Source organism: Peromyscus leucopus, chromosome 1, assembly GCF_004664715.2.
Source record: "Peromyscus leucopus breed LL Stock chromosome 1, UCI_PerLeu_2.1, whole genome shotgun sequence".
NCBI lineage: Eukaryota > Metazoa > Chordata > Mammalia > Rodentia > Cricetidae > Peromyscus > Peromyscus leucopus.
Genome location: NC_051063.1, coordinates 55,704,820 through 55,724,052, shown reverse-complemented (window position 1 = coordinate 55,724,052; position 19,233 = coordinate 55,704,820). Strand labels below are relative to the sequence as shown.

At 53.0% G+C, this 19,233-nt stretch overlaps 1 protein-coding gene across 20 annotated transcripts in view; it reads left to right on the top strand.

Moving 5' to 3' along the window:
* The first annotated feature begins 740 nt into the window (after nt 1–740).
* Nucleotides 741–19,233, top strand: part of Nrxn2 (neurexin 2) — a 119,976-nt gene continuing 101,483 nt past the window's right edge. For 16 of the 20 annotated variants that reach the window (XM_028853775.2, XM_028853768.2, XM_028853767.2 and 13 more), the window contains exons 1-2: nt 743–952; nt 10,255–11,229. In XM_028853775.2, the coding sequence (XP_028709608.1) occupies nt 10,497–11,229 (733 nt within the window). In that variant the 5' untranslated portion in view covers nt 743–952; nt 10,255–10,496. Of the gene's footprint in view, nt 953–10,254; nt 11,230–19,233 lie in introns of all 20 variants that reach the window. The other 4 variants (XM_028853779.2, XM_028853778.2, XM_028853766.2 and 1 more) reach the window with 1 other exon arrangement.

Sequence of the window (19,233 nt, the reverse complement as noted above, 5' to 3'; positions counted from 1 at the left end):
TCTATCCCAGCCCAGCCTTCCACGGGGGTGGGAGATGGCTCCAAACCCTGGGATTCCCAGGAGTCTGGGTTGGGAAACCCCAAACCCCTAGGTCTGTTCTGTCTCTAGCTCAGCTTTTTCTCCCCCACCAGCTTCGTCCTTATCTCAGCAAAGCTCCCTAGCTGTTCAGTTCCGGAGGCTTCCGACTAGAAGATGCTGGGATAGTGATGGGTAGGGTCTCTGCAAGTGACTGGAAAAAGCCACTAACAGTCGGGGGTTCCAGGTAGCCCAGGCCAGCCTCCGGACGCAGCCAGCAGAGGGCGCTGTGGCTCAGGCCCCGCTCAGGTCCTGCTCTTTCGGTGCCCCAAGTCGGGGTTCAGTCTTCTCCTTTGGTTTGTCCCAGCCCTGGGCACTGTTTTCGGGACCAGCCGGCAGGGGCGGGTGGGTGTGGGATCCAAGGACCCAACCATGAGGAGAGAGGGCTAGGGCACCTGGATTCCCAAGACATTGAAGCTGGGGAGAGCACCTGCTGGGTTAGGAAACCTGGACGTCTAGGCTAAAGTCCTGAGAGGCGCGGAAGGGCTCGGATGCCCTGGGGCCGGGACGCCTGGGTCCGCGCGGGGGAGGAGGTGGGCCAGTGGAGCCCCGGGACTGGCGGCTTCTGCACCTTCGCATTGGCCGCGCAGCTTGTCCGTCAGCGCTGCGTGGTCCAATGCGCGTGCCTGGGGGGCGGGCCCTGGTGCTGATGCTGCCGTCAGTCGGTGTTGCAGGGATGCGGCGGCGGGAGCAGCCGCCCTGACTCTTAGAGCATCCTCCTCGGAGCGGCACCGCGGCGGGGCGGGCGGGGACGCGGCGGGGACCGAGAGGCGTGAGGCGGCCGTTATCGCTGGCCTCGGATCTGTCATCTGCCGGAGACCAGGCGGTCTCGAGGCTCTGATCCCCACCCTTTAGCTCCTGGCGCCCCCAGAACCAGGTATGGGAGGGGGGGCTGCGGCGGAGACGGGTGGGGGGCGGGAGCCAATCGGGGGAGGGGAGCGGGTCGGAGGGGGCGGCGGATGCAGAAAGGACGGATTTGGGGGCGGGGGCGCCGAGTAGAGAGGACTGGCTGGGTGACAGCGAGGAGGCTAAGCCACTGGGGGAGACTGAGGGACTCCCTGTGGAAGGGGCATTGGCCCTGAGCTGGGGCGAATGGAGGGGATGAGGGAGGGTCGTTGGGGGAAGGGATAGGATGTGAAGAAGGGACATCCATAGGGTTGTGAGAAGGGGTCTGGAATTGGGGGAGGTCCCCAGTCTGTGCTGCTCCTGGCAGCTGGAAGCAGTGATGGGTCAGAGAGGCTGCGAGCTGTTGTGGTCTGAAGGGTCTGCAGGGGAGAAACACTGGTTTCCGTGGGAGAGGAGGCCGACTGGAGAGAGGATTGAGAAGTGGAGAGGGAGGTCTGGGGGTAACCACTGAAGAAAAGGTTCTCCTGGGGGATGGGAGCCAAGGGGAGAGGAGGTTATCAGGAGGGGGCAGAGGGGAAGACGCCAAGATGCTCTAGGCATAGATGAGTCTGTGATGGGGAAGAGCTGGACAAGATGGGGGGCCTGAGGGAGAGGAGAGAGGCTTGCCGGGGAAGGCCGGGGGTGACAGAGAGGGAAACCAGTAGGAGAGGGCTCTACTTGGGTAAGAATGTACTTGGGGGCAGCGGTAGGGTTCTGGTCACAGAGTGCTGGAGGGGGAGAGAAAGCTGCTGGGCCCTGGGCTTACTCCCCCACCCCAAAGAGGTAGGGACTATTTCTCATGTCCCAGCCTTCTTCCCCAGAGGAAGGAACAGTCTGCCCTGGGTTCTCTGGGATAGAGTACGAGCCCCCGGACCCTGGGTGGGCTCTGGAGGTAAAATTGGCTTTACAGTCACCCCTCTTCAGTCCTACTAGAGGCATCTAGGGCCTTAGTGAACCGGCAGGGCTGGGAGGGGCTGTTTCTTGGTGTTCCACGGCGAAAGGGGATCCTGCCCAGCTGTGAGGCTCAAGTAAATCTGAGGGGGTGGGTCTTGGGTCTCCAACCCCCTTGACTACTTCCGGCTTTCACGCACCCTCATTTTTGCACATATTGTTGGTGGGTGGGGTAGGCAAGGACCTTCCAGTCATCCCTGCCCCTCCTTCTTGTCCACCTTCCCAGTGTCTGGGCGTTCCTTCTGGGGGAGGGTTTTACATCCTCTATCTTCTGCTAGAAAAAGAGAGAGAAGAGAGCAGGGGAGAAAAAAAAAGAGAGGGGCGATCAGCTAGTCAGTTAACTACATGTAGAGCCTTCTGCTTTGTGGGTGTCTCAGCTACTTGGGTCCCCAGCTCTCCCACCCCAACCTGGGGTGGCTCAGGGGTGGAGGAGACATTAGAGTCGGGGTCACTTCCTTCTACAGTCAGGGAGAAGGGTCGGGTGGGAGGCTCCTTGTCTCTGCTAAGGGAAGTGTGCTCAGACCCATGCCATCCTCAGCCGCACAGGGGTGGGCGGGACTGATCAGTTGGCTGTGGTTGCTGGGGAGTTGCTTCTTGGCCTGGGCTGAATCCACATGACCGCAGCTCCAGAGAGGAAGGGGCCGGGCACTGGAATAGCCATCAGGAACCTCCATGTCTCTCCAGGCTCAGTCTTTACTCAGGTTCAGTTGTTCTGTTCTGTCCACCCTTGCCAGGGGCACAGACATCCTGACACTGATCCACTCTCTTGGTGGCACCCACCCAGACACACACCTACACACCTACACACCTACACACACACACACACACACACACACACACACACACACACACACACGCATATACAATACAACTCCCCAGCAGCACATCACCCACACTCCCAGCCCAGAGAGACTGCCACCTCCCGTGTGCCTCAGAGACCTCCTCCAGGTGTCCTGCTTCAGTGCATGACACATACAGAGCCCCTAAATGTACCCAGGTCCCCTGACAAAGCACCGCCAGCCCTTACTGTTAGAGACACACAACTTCTACCACTATTCATCAGCCCAGGCTCACAGACATCTCAGGCCCACTTGCCCTCCTGGTATATATACGCTTGCCTTCTCTTCTGGGTACACACGCCCACGCCTGCACACCTTCCCAGACACACCAGCCTCTGCCTGCCACATCACATGCACCGCATGCTAGTCTGAGTCTTGAGCATTTTGAACCAATTCTGTATGTGTGCACGTTAGCACACAGGCTGTCTGGTTACATCCTTTATGTCTTGACCTGCACCCTATCTATAACTCTCACCACATTTTTGTCATTCTCTTCTCTTCATATTTTCAGAACGCTCTAAAACCCAGGTTTACTCCAACTGATCATGACCACAGTCACTCCAGGCCAGCTTTGCCCTTAGCTACCCCTGGCCTTGTGCAGAGCCTTGAGTTCTGGCCCAGCATTTCTCCTCCACCCAAGGCCTGCCCGACACTGGAGACACAGTGTCCGTCCCTTTGATTCAAGCTCCTGCTCAGCCCCCACGGGGACTCCCAGAAGTGTGTCCTCACACACCACCCACCCCTTGTGGTTCCATCTGTTGGTGCAGTTCTGTCCCAGCCTCTTCCGTACTGACAGGACTGTGGACTTGCTGAGAGTCATTCAGTAATGCATACCTTCCTGTCATTTTCAAAGCTGTTTTTTTTTTTTTTTTTTTTTTTTTTTTTTTTTTTTTTTTTTTTTTTTTTTAACCACTGCCGCCATTCAGTGTGGGTGGATGAGGGTGAGACTGCATGGACGGTGCCTTGTCTGCCAGTGAGCCTCAGTTTCCTTATCTGTATAAAGGGTGTTTTCATACTGATATCAGGGGAATGGCTCAGGGTTTGGATGAGGGAATTATGATGGTTGCAATCACAGTAGCAGCAACTGGATTTAGTGTGCACCTACTGTGCGCTTGACTGAACTTTTTCATCTGGTGTATTTGTCAGGCACATGGAAAGCCCCCGTCAGCAATAGGTGTTTAAATATCTTTTTACATTGGTTTATTCATTTTTTGTCTGTGATGTGCATCATGGTGCATGTGCAGGGGTCAGAGAGCAGCTTGTGGGACTTGGTTTCCCCTTCCACCATGTAGATACTGAGGATCAAACTGAATAGTCAGGCTTGGCAGCAACACCTTCCCTGATGAGCCATCTTGCTGGCCCAGCAGCAGGTATTTTTTTAAAATTATATTCTTTCCTACACACACACACACACACACACACACACACCTGTCAGACATCTTCAAGAGCATTCCATCCGCTTCAGGCTTACTCATGAGCACCCCCCCCCCAGAACTATCTGTCCCCTCTGCATCTCTGAAGTACGCTCTCCCAGGTCTGTGTGCCCCAGCTGTGTATGGCACAGCGGGGCTTCCTGTGATCACCCCTCCCACCACTCAGCACCAGGCTTCCAGAGACTGTGTTCCAGCCCCCATTCTATCAAGTCACTCCATCACATCTCCGTCCCCAGCCCACCCATCACCACAGCCCCACCCACCTGGCAGGAGTCTCACATGCACACACCTCCAGCTGCCACCCTTGTCCTCCCACCCTAGCTGTTTTTCTCCGGACACACAGACGCACGCGCACACGCACACACACACACACACACACACACACACACACACACACACACACACACGAGCACACACCAAGTGCTGGCATCCCACGCTCACCTGTCCTGAGGCCTCTTCATCCTTTCTCCCACTTCCTAGGGAAGACAAGCTACTTAGAAGAATAGAGAAGGACCTAGAGGTGAGATAGAATCAAACTGGAGACCGTCCCAGCTCTGTCACTTGGGAGTGGCGTCACCTTGTGTGGTCCCATCTCTTGTAAAAGGGAACCTCACTAAGATCTACTTTGCTTATCCCCTTGTCAGGGGAGTTCTTGTAAGGCCCTGGCAAGGATTAAAGCAAATACCAGAGACATGCATTGCTGCAAAGCCGGAAAAGGCTGAGAGGTTCTAGAAGTAATCATTAACCCAACACACTTCCACACTGCAGACATCTCAGCAAGGCTGCGCTTTTACACATACTCTGACGCTGACAGTATTTCCAACTTGTGGAACTGGCATCTGTTTTGCTCAGACTGCTCTGGGAATTATGGAGCCCAGACAGGGGAATCCAGTTGGTCAGGATCGGTGGGTCCAGTGGGAGTATTTAGAATAAGATGCTAGTGAACTCTAACCTTGTATTCTGAAGGAAATGGGAGCCCAAAGAGGCTAAGAAACTTGCCGAAGGTCACACGGGTTTAATGGCTGTTGACGGAGGTATAGCTGGCATTGGAAACCAGGCTCCTGAGTGCTAACCATGCGTGCTTCGGCCTGAGTGAGGCTTGGATGTATGCCTGTCTGGATCCTCCCCGGTCTTCACTAGGTCATCAGGGCTGGAAAGGCGAGTAGGGAGGCAGGAACTGTTTGTAGCCTGTCCAGCCTGTCAGTTCTGCCTGGGGCTTGTGTGTGGGAGATATTGTCCTTAGAAACCATTATGAACCCAAGGGTACCTTGGGCCACACAGTCTGATGTCCTCTTGTTATGACTCAAGAGCCACCCCCTTCCCACGCCCAGTGTCTCTGAATAGCAGTCATCCCCTCTCAGCTTGTACACCTCCACAGATGGGGAACTCATTCCTGCCCCCTCTGAGGCAGCCTACTCCACTGGTACATGGCTTGGACCGCAGGCAAATTTCTTTAGAGCTTGATCCAAATTCTCCCCCCTCAAAACATGCACTTCTCCCACCTGTCCGCGGGCTGCCTTCTGGGGCCCCCAGAATGTGTGTAAACCCAGATCTTCCTCCCTGGCGCCTGGGGGAGGCCCCTGCTGTCTCGCTTCCAGCTGGCACGAGGAGAGGAGAACCAGAGAGAGGCTGCGTTCTCAAGGCTGGAGGTGTGTGTGAGCACACGTGCGCGCGTGTGCATGCACAAGTGCGCGTGAGTGTGTGTGCGCGCGGCGCGTGTGCATGTGTAGGCGTGTATGTGGGGGCTGGTCGGACAGCCAGCTGAGTGGATGCTGGGAGAAGGCTGATGCCAGGATGGCTTGGAACTGGCATCCGTTTTGCTCAGACTGCTCTGGGAATCACGGAGCCCAGGCAGGAGAGTCCAGCTGGTCAGGATCGGTGGGTCCAGTGGGAGTATTTAGACTAAGAGGCTAGTGGACTCTGCTCTAGTCCTGTCTTCTGTGTCAAGGCCAGACAGTGCTCCTCTCTTAACTGCTGGAGAAAGCCATCTTTTTGTCTCTGCTCCTCTCTACAACTCAGTTTCACTTTAGGGAAATGATGGAAAGAACCCCACACATGGTTTAGTCTTGAGGTGGGTTTGGGGTCCGTCCACTGTGAAGGCCAGATACCGCCTGGTGGCCTGTGGGCAATGCAAGGCTGAGGGATGCCATTAAGTTTGGGACCAGTAAACTCTTTTCTTCTGTGCCAGATTCCAGCTCCCCATTTGTTGTCTTGTTTGTGAGCATGGGTGACGACATTGCTTCTTAGGGCCAGGGAGAGGGATCAGGTGGTGCCTCAAGGGTCCAACCTGGTATCTTACAGTGTGGGGAGCCCAGACATTGCAGGTCACTTACCACGGTGGCACAGGCCTGGCTGTGAGAAGATGGGGAGGCTATGTGGGTGGCTCAAGAGAACCAGGGAGTGATGAGAGGGTAGACAGAGGCCCCAAGGACACCCAAATCAGCCCACCCCAGCTCTTCCTGCACTACACCACTTGCCTGCGTCCATCTGTGGGTCGGGGGTGCTAGGGTGATGGCAGGATGCTGCATCTTGTGATGCCATGGGAAAGGTCAACTCCCCAGAGGAGCAGTGGCTTACGGCCAGAGGGACCTGGCAGGGTATACTGAGCTGACATCTGTAAGTAGGCAGGAGCCCCTGGGTCTACTTTGGCCGGTGTCCCCCCATTGGAGAAAAAGCATGGGTTTGGGGGGGACAGTGCTTGGGTAGTGTGGGTACAAAGCCCAGGAGAGGGCCCTTGCCTTACACATCTCCCTTAATACCTTTACCTTGATGGAGTTGTACAAGGCAATGGAGTCCATCTCTGAAGCCTAGGTTGCTGCTGAGGCCTGAGGAAAACAGCACAGGAACCCCTGTACACGAGGAGCAGAGATGTTTGGAGGGGGAGCCAGCAGAGCCAGGCCCTTTGGAAAGAAAGGCTGTAGGGAGTAGCCAAGAGCAGCAGGTGTCCCAGGCACTGTGGGCAGGGTGGAGTGGAAAGGACCCAGGTGTCTGCTTAGCTCTCTTAGGACTGTTTCTGCCTCCTCGCAAGCCCGAAGCTGCCCCAAGGGTCCCTGGGTCCCCAGAGAGGGGACTCCAAGAGGGCTGGGCTTCCCTTTGGTTGACCCTGGTGCAGAGTCAGGAGGTCTCTACTGCAGAGCTGTGAGGAGAATGAACAATGAGCACGGAGGGTCTGAAGGCCAGCCTCTGCCCTCACCCTCCCTAGAGGCAATGCGCAAGCCCAGTCTCTGCCCACAGCAGCTGCCTACAGATGGGCACTCTCCCTTGGCTGTTCTCTCCCTCTACACGCAGGTTAACTGGAGTCACCCCTTGGTGAATTCTCAACCATTCTGCGCCCCACCCCCAACCAGACAACCTGCCTCTGGCTCTCAGGACCCAGGCCCTGCCTGGGAGCCTCTGGAATCTTCCTCTACTCCATCTACCCATCCTCCTTCAACTTCTTCACTGGGTAGACAGAACAAGACACCTTCCGCAGGCTTCCTCCTTGGCTACCTCTCTAGAGGGCGGGGGGCTCAGGGGACTGGGGTGGGGGTGGGGCAGAGGAAAGGCACCCCTCCCCCCCAGGCTGGGGGTGTGTGAGTGGACAGCAACACACAATCTCATTCCCTTCACCAGTGGAAATCAATAGCTAATTAATTCTCTCCCCCAAAATAGTGTCCGGAGGTGGGGGTGGGGGCTAGGAAAGAGGCAGACAGAAGCAAGGCGGGGCCAGACTGAGACCCTGGAGGAGGAGGAGGGGTGAGGGGAGGAGGAGGGATGGTCAGCCTTTTGGACACCAGGGCTGGGCCTCTGCCGGGGGTCTCCATTTGCCCTCTTTGGAGAAGGGAAGCTTTGGCTTTTCCGATTCTCTAGCTTCAGGGTCCCTTGCCCCTGCCCTGGGCTAGGGGTGTATGTGTGTGTGTGTGTGGGGGGGTGAGGGCGTCAATCAGGCTGGGAGCAGGTGCTGCATTTAATTTGATTGGCTAATTAGCCCGTGCATGCTAATTATCTCCATTACCCAATGAGGAGAAGCGGTAGCACGCTATATATAACTGGCAGTGTTTGCAGGAAAATGGGGGCTGCCGGCCTGGCTATCTTCTCCCTGACTCGGAAGGGGCAGCCTGGGGGGGTGCCGGGGCGGGGTACTTTGTCCCCACCCCACCATGGTAGCCTGTAGGACTCCGACAGGCAGCAGCCAGAAGCAGGGTGAAAGAGCTGAGAAGGGGGGCCAGCTCTGCAGCTGTATTTCAGATGTTCCCCTCGCCACCACGGGTTCCAGAGCCCTCTGCTGTCTGTCTTCCGAACGTGGGTCTTCCCAGCCCCCTCCCCTCTGAACACCCCCTTACTGTGCAGCCCTAGCTCTTTATCTCTCAGCTTCCTCCCTGGTAGCTCTCTAGTTCCCACCCGACCCTAGCTCCCCAAGTCACTCTGGGAGCTCGCCTGGGGCTGCCCTGCTCTTTGCCTCTATCTTGGGCACACTGGAGTTGGGCAGACTTGGATTTGAGGTCTAGTATGCTCTTGGCTGTCTGTGTGACCTTGGCCAAGTCTATGTGACCCTAGATTCCTCTATATGGGTTTCCCCAAGGGTGAATAGGAATAATGGAACTCTTTGACTAAGTAAAACAACGTTTGTAGAAATGCCCTGGATCCTGGGCCATGACAAATGCCATTTGAACTTGGAATTTGATTTTCTCAACCTTCTGTTTCTCTTCTTCCCACCAGCCTTCTCTCTCCACCACTTTCCATGGGCTCCTCCACTTCCTCTTTCTCCTCTCCACCTGTCCCCAGCTCCTCTGAAACTCTGGCCCCTCCCTGCTTCTTTCCCAGGCTTCACATCACCTCCTTCTCTCCCTCCTTCCCACCCTCCCTCCCCAAAATAAAATCAATGCAATATTCAGGAGGGTTGTTGGATATAAATAATTACGACTTGGAGTTTAACGAGATGCAAATTCCCCTCCCTGTCGTGGGGTATAAATTGCTCTCTGACAGCCCGTTACAAGGGTAATCATTTCAGAAAGGCAATTTTATGCAAATGAACCTGCCTGCCTCCCGGTAGCTCCCCCCCCCCAGCCCAGGGCTGGGGGCCTGGATAAGCTGAGTGTTGAAGAGAATCCCAGGTACTAGGACGAATCCTGAGGCTGAGGACCTAGACCTGGAGGGAGGTTGAGGGTGTCTCACCCTTATTCAGAAAGATCTGGGCAGGTGGAAACTGAACGTTTGACAGTGGACCACCAAATAAGATTGGGAGTCTAGAAAGGGCTTAGTGTGGCACAGGGGGGAAATGGAGGCACAGAAGTGAATGTCTGTGCTCATGGATGGATGGGTAAGGGCTTGGGGTGAGGATACCTGGGTCCTGGCTGGCTTCTCGCCCTTGCCCCTTCCCAGTCTGGTAACCCTGTGGTACCATTGACGAATTGGCATTTAATTAATCCCAATGAATTATTTAGCAACTTCATTATCCAACATCAAGAGCTGATGAGAGAGACTTATCCCTGGCTGAAAGTGGGAGCCAGGCCCAGAGGTTAGGCGGCTCAGAGAAGTGGCTGGGGTTAACTGCGGGAGGACGGTGCCTTAGCCGCACCCCCTCCAGGAACTGGCCTTGGTTCTGACCTTTGGACTTCAGAGAGGGTTAGGGTGACATTGGATTTCATATAGACTCTAAGGAGTCACTTCTTCGCCGCTTGGCACCTCAAACCAATAAACGCCCACAGCGAGCACTCATTTCAACCGTTAGCCCCCCAGCACTTTCAAGTATAATGGTATCTCTTGCTTTGGAGAACCTCTGCAGGTCAAGACCAGCTGAAGACCTCAAGGGAGCTGGCCATGCTGGATCAGACCTGTAATCCCAGCACTTGAGAGAGGAGGTGGAGGCGGGAGGAGATCAGGAGTCCCAGGTCATCTTCTGCTACAAAAGGAGTGGGGGCGGGGGGGGGGCAAGCAGCCGGGGCTAGATGAGACTGTTTCCAAAAAACAAACAGAAAAGTGCTAAAAGGAAACAGGGAGTCACCTGCTAGTTTGAGGTGGGGAGCCAGATACCAACGACACCCCTTGACTCTGAACCCTCGATTAAACCTTTCCTCTCTGTTTCTTCGCAGGCGTCCCTCCCCCACCTTCCATCCGAGCCCGCCGCGGGGGAGGGGCTCCGCCGCCGCCGCCGCCGCCGTTGCCTTCCGGGGACGTGGGCACGTGAGCCCGGGCGGCTGGGTCCATGGCACTGTGAGTCGGCGAGGGAGCCCCGCTCCGCGCGAGGGGCGCCCGGCCCCCTCCCCGCCCCATGCGCCCGCGGCTCTGAAGCCTGAGCGGGGCCGGGGCCGGGCGGCGTCGGGCCGCCGGAGGCATGGCGCTCGGGAGTCGGTGGCGACCGCCACCCCAGCTGCCGCCGCTGCTGCTGCTGCTGCTGGCGCTGGCGGCGGGCGTCCGTGGCCTGGAGTTCGGCGGCGGCCCCGGGCAGTGGGCTCGTTACGCGCGCTGGGCGGGCGCGGCGAGCAGCGGCGAGCTCAGCTTCAGCCTGCGCACTAACGCCACGCGCGCGCTGTTGCTCTACCTGGACGACGGCGGCGACTGCGACTTCCTGGAGCTGCTGCTGGTGGACGGGCGCCTGCGGCTGCGCTTCACGCTGTCTTGCGCCGAGCCCGCCACGCTGCAGCTGGACACGCCGGTGGCCGACGACCGCTGGCACATGGTGCTGCTGACCCGGGACGCGCGGCGCACGGCGCTGGCGGTGGACGGCGAGGCCCGCGCCGCCGAGGTGCGCTCCAAGCGGCGCGAGATGCAGGTGGCCAGCGACCTGTTCGTGGGTGGCATCCCCCCCGACGTGCGCTTATCTGCGCTCACGCTCAGCACCGTCAAGTACGAGCCGCCTTTCCGCGGCCTCCTGGCCAACCTGAAGCTGGGCGAGCGGCCACCGGCTCTGCTGGGCAGCCAGGGCCTGCGCGGCGCGGCTGCCGACCCCCTGTGCGCTCCCGCACGCAATCCCTGCGCCAACGGCGGCCTCTGTACCGTGCTAGCCCCCGGCGAAGTGGGCTGCGATTGCAGCCATACTGGCTTCGGCGGCAAGTTCTGCAGTGAAGGTGAGTCCCGGCGCGGGAGCGAGATGGAGGGATGCGCGGGTCGGGTCCTGCTGGCCTGTGTTGGGGCGGGAGGCGGAGGGAGAGCGCACTCAGCCGTCCACGGCTGCGTGGCAGCGCCGGTGTTAGGGCCTAGGGAGCCCCAGCAAGTGCCTGAGGGCCGGAGCTGCTCCAAGGTAAACCCGGAGGCCGGCGGTGTGGGCGTGGCCCGGGGCGTGGCCAGGGTGAGCGCTCACGCGACCTGTGCCTAAGGATCGGAAGGGATTGGTGGCTCGGGGCTGGTGAATGGATGGGAAGGTCTTGTGGGTGGGGCCTGGGCAGGTCGTGCCTGTAGGGGGACCTGTAACTCGGGCGGGGCCTTGTGTGGCTTAAGGTAGAGTTGGTGGCCCGGTTGGGGAGGTCCGAGTGGGCAGGGCCTCTGAGGGGCTGGGGTTTGCCGGCTCTAGCCACTGTCTTGTAAGAAAGGTTGATCTGTGAGGCCTGGACAGAAATCCGCGTGAGGACCTACACCAGAGGGCCGAAAGGGAGATGGGACAGAGATGCTGTGACCTAAGAAGCCAGGAGGACGGGAATAATGCATCTCCTCTGTCACAGAGTCTCCAGAGTTGCTACAGCCGGTGGCTGAGGTTCCTGACTAAAAGTTGACCTTTTTGGTGATGGGCCAGGATGGCAGGCAGTCTCTCCCAGGTGCGAGACTGGAGGCGAGACTTATGTCTCCCAACACGGAAGCCTTTTTCAGCTTCAGGCTGGGATGAGATTATAGGACTAGATAAGGCTAGGAGGTGGGACAGAATTTGGAATGGGGCCTCTTCCAGCACCCCAGTTTGTAAGAGAGGTGTGCCTGACTGAGCTCATTGACAGGAGAAAGAAAGGAGGTTGGATCGGGGGCAGCTAGTCTGTGCTTTAGAGGGATGAAGGAAGGGGCACTTTTATTTTGGTGTGACTGAGAGGTCAGAGGAAAGATTTTTCTCCATTGCTTTGGGGGTGGCAGCTCATTGCCCAGCAGGTGTGTGCAGTAACATTTGTTTTTGTCTCTACTTGCTTGGAGGCTGCTTTGCAATTGTGTGTGTGTGTGTGTGTGTGTGTGTGTGTGTGTGTGTGTGCATCTTCAAGGAGGTGGAGTCTTTGAGGGAGTGTGTGTCCACAAACTAGTGTGGCCCTGGGAATGGTGTCCCAAAGCTGTGTGCATGTGGTCAACCCTGGAGGAGTCAAGTCTGTAGACGTAGCCCTGTGTATGGGAAGTCTGTTCTTCAGCATTTTGACTGTGTAATTCTAACTATGGTAGATGAATAGGAGGGGGCCAGGTGGGATGGTGCACAGGCATAATCCCAGCATTTGAGAAGTAGAGGCAGGGGGATCAGGAGCTTCAAGTCATTCTCAGCTACATAGTGACTTTGGGTGACAGCCTGGGCTACATGAGACGCTGTCTCAAAACAAAACAAAAAAAGCAAGCAAACAGAAAACCTAAGGAAGGGCTTTGGATTGTTTTGTTGGGTGGTGTTCTGGGATTCATCTTCAGGAACTGAGTGTATTAACATGGCACCTTCTCGGCTTTTCTCCAAGGAGCTCAGGCGCTCCCTAAACTGTGAAACTGTGCAGAGGCCCGCGAGTCTGCCAGTATGTTTTGGGTGCTTATGTGTGAATGGGTCTGTTTGCGTTGTTCTTACTGACTGGAGACCAGTGCCTTGCAGAGCGACTAGAAGACAGCTGTAAGGGTTTGCACCCACGTACAGGTTCCGATGTGTGTGTTTCACTGAGAGACCTCAATAAGACATTTGGAACTTACGAGACATTTCCAGAACCTTAACTTTATCCTCCAGTTCCTATAATCAACACCCCACCCCTACCTACGGCCTTCCTAAGAAAACAGGATGAACCATCTTTCTAATTCAAGGGAGGGGAAATTGGAGCTATGAAGAGGTTGTGGTAACTGTGTTTTGATCCCACTGTGGTAGAACTGGGCGTAGGTATATGAGAATCACATTCAGAGGCATCTTGGTCAACCCATTCTCTGAAAGCATGTATCCACCAGAGGCCTCCTGTGAACTAAGTGTGTGCTCCCGGAAGTGGGTTGTGTGATGATGTTGTCTAAGACACAGTGAAGTTTTTGTGTGTGAGAGGCATGGCTTTATTGAGTGGGTATGCTAGAGTCACATGGATGTTTGGGTCAGCTGAGCAGAGGGAGACGGCTATGTGCATCTGACCCACTGTGTGACAGCTGGCAGAGGCAGGGGTTCCTGTGTGGATGTGGTGTCTAGACACCTCTGTGTGTGATCTGTGGAGAGAGAGATGTGCTTTGTCTGTTAAAGGGCAGGATGTGTCTGTGTTCTCCGCACCGAATATAGTACTCAGCAGCTAGTGGGTGTTTGATTAAGACTCGGGAATGAATGGAGGGATGTTAATAAGTATTTGAGAGAATGAAGGCTTGAAGTTAAGCCACATGGGCTCTTGAAAACTCGCATGTGCATGTTTTGGGAACTGTGCTGTGGGTGGTCATAGGGTGGAAGACACTGACTGCATCTTAAGCTGACAGGTGTGGCAAGACCACCCCCTCCTCTTTCCACGTCCTGCCTTATTTATTTTCCTTGTGTTTGTTCCTGAGTCCCTAAGCAGCTTCCCCCTGCCCTCAGGGACAGGGTTTCTCTGTATGGAGCTCATTCTGTAGACCAGGCTGGCCTCGGACTCACAGCGATCCGCCTGGCTCTGCCTCCGGAGTGCTGAGATTCAAGGCGTGTGCCACCACTGCCTGGCCAGCTTTTGTAATAAGCAGAGCCCATTCACTTCTTCCAGCAATTCCTGTGTCCGTGTGTGTCTGTGTGTGTCTGTGTGTGTCTGCGTGTGTTTGAGACACTCTTGCTGTGTAGCCCAGGCTGGCCTCAAACATGATGATTTTCCCACTAGCACTCTGGAAGTGCTAGGATTGTAGGTGTGTGCCATCCTGTCAGGCTGTCCTCCAAGACACCCCCAGGGGTGTCAGAAACAACATCTAGCAGAATCTGCTTCTTTTTTAAAAAAATTAAAATTTTATTTATCGTTAGTGGGTGTGTGTATCTGTACAGGTGCACATAGACCACAGCACACATGTGGAGGTCAGAGAACAACTTTGTGTCCTTGGTTCTCTCCTTCCACTTTCCCATGGCTTCTGGAGATCACGCTCCGATCATCAGGCGTGGGTGGCAAGCACCATTATCTCACACGGGTATGTGTGAGTACCTGCATGTATGCATGTGCGCCATGTACATGCCTGGTGCCCTTGGAGGCCAAGGAGTGTGTCAGATCCCCGAGAGCTGGAGTTCTAGAAGATTGTGAGTGAGGCTGGGAACCAAACCCGGTCTTCTGGAAGAGCAGTAACTACTCCTAACCATCTAACCATCCAACTCCACTGACCCATCTCCCCAAACCTACATTTTAATTAAAAAAGTTACTCCTCTTATTTATTTCTCTTGTGTGGGGGCACTCACGCCACAGCATGCTTGTGGAGGTCAGAGCACAGCCTTCACGAGTTGTTTCTCTCCTCCCACCGTTTAGGTCCCAGGAATTGAACTCAGGTCACCAGGTTTGGCAACAAGCACCTTTATCCACCAAGGCATTTTTCTGGTCTTTCTAGTATATTCTTTTTTTGTTTGTTTGTTTGTTTTTCAAGACAGGATTTCTCTGTGTAGCTTTCCTGGAACTCGCTTTGGAGACCAGGCTGGCCTCGAACTCACAGAGATCCGCCTGCCTCTGCCTCCTGAGTGCTGGGATTAAAGGTGTACGCCACCACTGCCTGGCCTTCTAGTACATTCTTATCCACCCAAGGAGGAAGAACACGGCCTCCTACTGTTGGTTATTGAGGGGGCAGGAAGACCAGGTCCCAGAAGATTTCTGAACAGTCTCAGAGACTCCTTAGTCTCTTTGGAAGCTACAGTCACTTCATTATTACCTGCTTTGAGTGGTTTCCAACTTTTTCTGAAATCAAGGACATTTTTAAAAGTCAGTAATTCACAGTACAGCCTTCCAAAGAGTTAGTTATTATTTTTATATGTGTTTATTGGGAAAACAAACGACTCAAAGCTCTCATGAATTCAGAAAAGCTTTTAGATGACTTTGATGTTGTATTCACCATTGTGGTTAATAAAATATACATTAGGAAAAATAGTTTTAGCTTTATAGGCAAGATGTACCAATTTGCCTTGAGATGTTTGGTATACATATGGATTTGTGGATCTTTTGGAATCTCCTCTGTAATTTCCTGGGGTCTGGACTTACCCACCAACTTGGGAACTCACATGCCAGAGTATTTGCTGCTTGCTTTCTCGGGGGCATCTGGCCACATGTAGTTGCTGACAGAGCTAAGGAAGAGTGGCCGAGTATCCGGGTACCTGCTGCTGAATGTGTGACCAAGTCGGGGTAGTGTAGACGGGCTTTTTGCTAAGGTTTATCCATCTCTACTTCCTCATGTTACCTATGTATGTGGAGAAGGGCCAGAGAAGTGATCAAGGAAGAAGGGTATGCAGGTAGGTGTGGGAGACCCCAGATGGAATGGGGTGTACACCTCGCTCAGGAGACAAAAGAAAGGACTGTCAATGTGTGTGCTGCGGACAGACGGACACTCTGTGTCCTTGGTGGGCTGGCGATCAAGGACCCCTTTGTAGTGAGCTGAGGCCTATGGGGAGGTCAGAAGTGAGGAAGATGAGCGTCTGCCCCAGGAGCTGAGAGTTCAGTTGAGGAAGTAGATAAAAGGCCGTCCAGTGAATGGTGAAGAGAGTCTGCGTTCAGGCCTCCTGGCCAGTGGCTTCACACTTGAGCTGCTGTCTGTCTGAGCGGTGGTGTAATAATGTGATAACCTGCATCAAAGACTCACTGCAACAATCCCAGTTAGTCTAGATGACGTCAGAGAGTCGTGTGTGTGTGTGTGTGTGTGTGTGTGTGTGTGTCTCAGAGAAAATGCTCAACAAGTACAGGCTGGGCATCTTCAGTCAGAAATCTCACGTTCCAAGTTACTGTAAAGGCTGAGGGGACTGACAGGCTGTCTGTCACAAGAGGACTCTTCTACACCGGCCTCATCTGATGGGTGCAGTGACACACTGTATTAAGTCACCTGCTGGCTGTGTGCATAGGTATATGTAAAACAAGTGAATATCTCGTTTAGACTCGGGTCCCATCCCCAAGCTATCTCATTATATATATTTAGACATTCCAGAATTTAAAAAAAAACTACTATTTGAAACACTTCCAGTCCCAAACATTTCAGATAAGAAAGAATACTCAGCCTGGGGCTGGAGAGACGGCCCAGTGGAGAGTACTTGTTCTGGCAGAGGACCCAGGTGTGGGTCCCAGCACCCACATTAGGAAGCACACAACCCCCTGAAACTCCACTTCTAGGGGATCCAATGCTCCCAGCCTCCATGGACACTTGCACACACTTGGTGCACATAAACTCATGCAGACTTGTGCACATAAATAAACATAAATAGATAAATGATTTTTAAAGAATATTTAGCCTCCAAGAGCAATAAATAAACAAAATTCCAAAGCACAATACACAGTGTGGTACCTGTATAGTAGTGTAGTGATTCAGTGATAGATGGCTGTCCGGGTATGGTGGTATTACCAGCATTTGTCAGGGTGGGGTGCACGGGCAGGAGAAACCCTACAGATTTGAAGCCAACTTCGGCTCCCCAAGTTCCTGGCCAGCCTGGGTAACATGGTGAGACCTGGTGTTAAAGAAACAAAACCACTCCTAGCAAGATGGCCACCACGCTTGATGACCGGAGTTCAAATCCAGAACTGTGGTAAGTGTGCATGTACATGCACACTGAATAAAATTTGTCTCTTGTGGACAGCATAGCATTGAATCCTGTCAGTTTTTTTTTTTTTTAAACTCATAGGGAAGACTCTAACTAGATTTATTGTATTTATTTATTTAGCGTGTGTGTGTGTGTGTGTGTGTGTGTGTGTGTGTGTGTGTGTGTGTGTAGGTACATATGAGTGGCACATAATTAGTGTTGGGTAGAGGTTTAAGAATTTTTATTTTATTGGTACTGGGGATTGAACCCAGGGCTTAGCACAGGCTAGGCCAGTGTTCTGCTAGTGAGCTAAATTCCTCCTTGTCTGTCATTCCTAGAGACAAAGTACACTGGGGTCTCAGGGCAGGGAGGGGTTTACAACTTAGAGGACTGGTAATGGGTTGTGAAATGGTATTTGGTGACCAGAGAAGTGGTGGTGGAAGCGGGTGTCGAGGAGGGAGAAGAGACGAGAGAGGAAGTGCAGCCCACACACAGGGAGAAGCGCATGAGACCGCAACGACGCACCAGACGCACCGCTCCGCGAAGAGCACCACCAAGACTTCACGCCACGAACGACCCCACACACCCGTGAGTCATGCATTGGGCGCGATTGTTAGAATAACGCCTATGTTTTGTTTGGCTTCTTCTATCTGTTTCTTTCTCTGTACGTTTTTATTTTTTGATCTCATATCACAACAGGACAGAGATAATCACGTTTTGTATAATATATTTAATTATATAAGACACTTATAGAGAGACATTTATTATAATTGATTTGGTTTTCGATCACGTTCTTAGCGTGGTTATTTGTGTTCTGTTTATTTTGTTATGATGCTCCTTTCTAAGTGTGTGTTTTCGATCTCATCAGGAATGTTGGTGGTGGCTTTGGTTTCTGCTTCTTCTTTTGTCTGATTTTGTGTGTGGTGGTTCTCTTATTTCTTTCTTTTTCTTTGTTTGTTGATTGTCAGTTGTCTGGTGTCGTGTATCTGTTTTTGTGTCTTGTTAGTAGTTGAGGAGGTTTATTGGGAGTGTGCGCTAGGTTATGTGTGACCACCTGCAGTAGGGTAATGTGATTGATAACCGTGAGGTGGTTCCTTTGTTGATTGGGTACGAGTGCTTGGATTTCGGTTGTGTTATTATATGATGGGTGTCCGCGTTTTTTCGGGCGAGCTGGACATTGGTTTCTGTTTGTGGTGTATGTGGGCTGCTGTTGTGGGTTGGTGTCATAGAGTTTGCTACAGGCCGCGCCGGGCGCGTTGAGGTTGGGTGTACCGCATGATGAGACGAGGAGGATTGTGATAGGGTTGTTTATTTGGATCGGTCTTTGAAGGGTGTGTGGCGTGTCTATTTTTGTTTGCGCATCGTGGTTCGGAGCGCCTTTATTTATTTTCGTTTGAGACACGGGATTATAGGTTTTTTTTTTTGTCATATGTTTGAGTCGTTTCTTCTCTATGGATTCGACGAGATCGTTCTGTAACTGTTTACACGGGTCTTCTTTCCCATTGTTAGTTTTTTCTGGTTATTGTTGTTTCGTTGATTCATCTTTTTTATATTTTTCTTTTTGATAATCTTTGTTTTTTCTGGTATGTTCTAGTTAGATTTTCAGGTTTTTTTCTTTCATTATTGTTGGTTATTTGTTCATAGTTTTATTGATTCTATGATTTTTTTATTGTATTGTTTTAGGCTCATTTTTATTGTTTGATTGATTATCAAACCATGATGGGGGAAGAATGATTTTGAGGGAGATTTTTTCAATTTAGGTTATTTTCATATATGTTTATTTACGTCAGGTATTTATGTTCATTATGTTTTTTCTTATGTGGTTGCGTATCGTTATATGCGCTGTTGTTCGTTTGTGCGACAGTATATTGTAGGTAGGATTTCAATGTTCTAGTTCTGTGTTATTGGTGATTTTTTTTTTATTTTATCTTTCTTATGTTCTTATATTTATTGGTGGGTTATTCTTTCTTCTATTTTTGTTATTTTCTGTCTGTGTGGTGTGTGTTGTTTTTTTTCTTTGCGTTTGAGGGTTACTTTTTTGTATTGTTCTTATTATTCTTTCTTCTGTGGTCTTGTGTTCTTTTATTTGATTTGTGTGCTGTTGAGTTAGTTATCTTTGCGATGGGATTTATTTTGCGAGTTGATCGGCCCGCGTATTCTTTTATATTCTATTTCTTTCTCTTGTCTTCGGCATTTGTGCTCTGTGATTGTTATTCAATCTGGGCGCTCACCTGGTGAG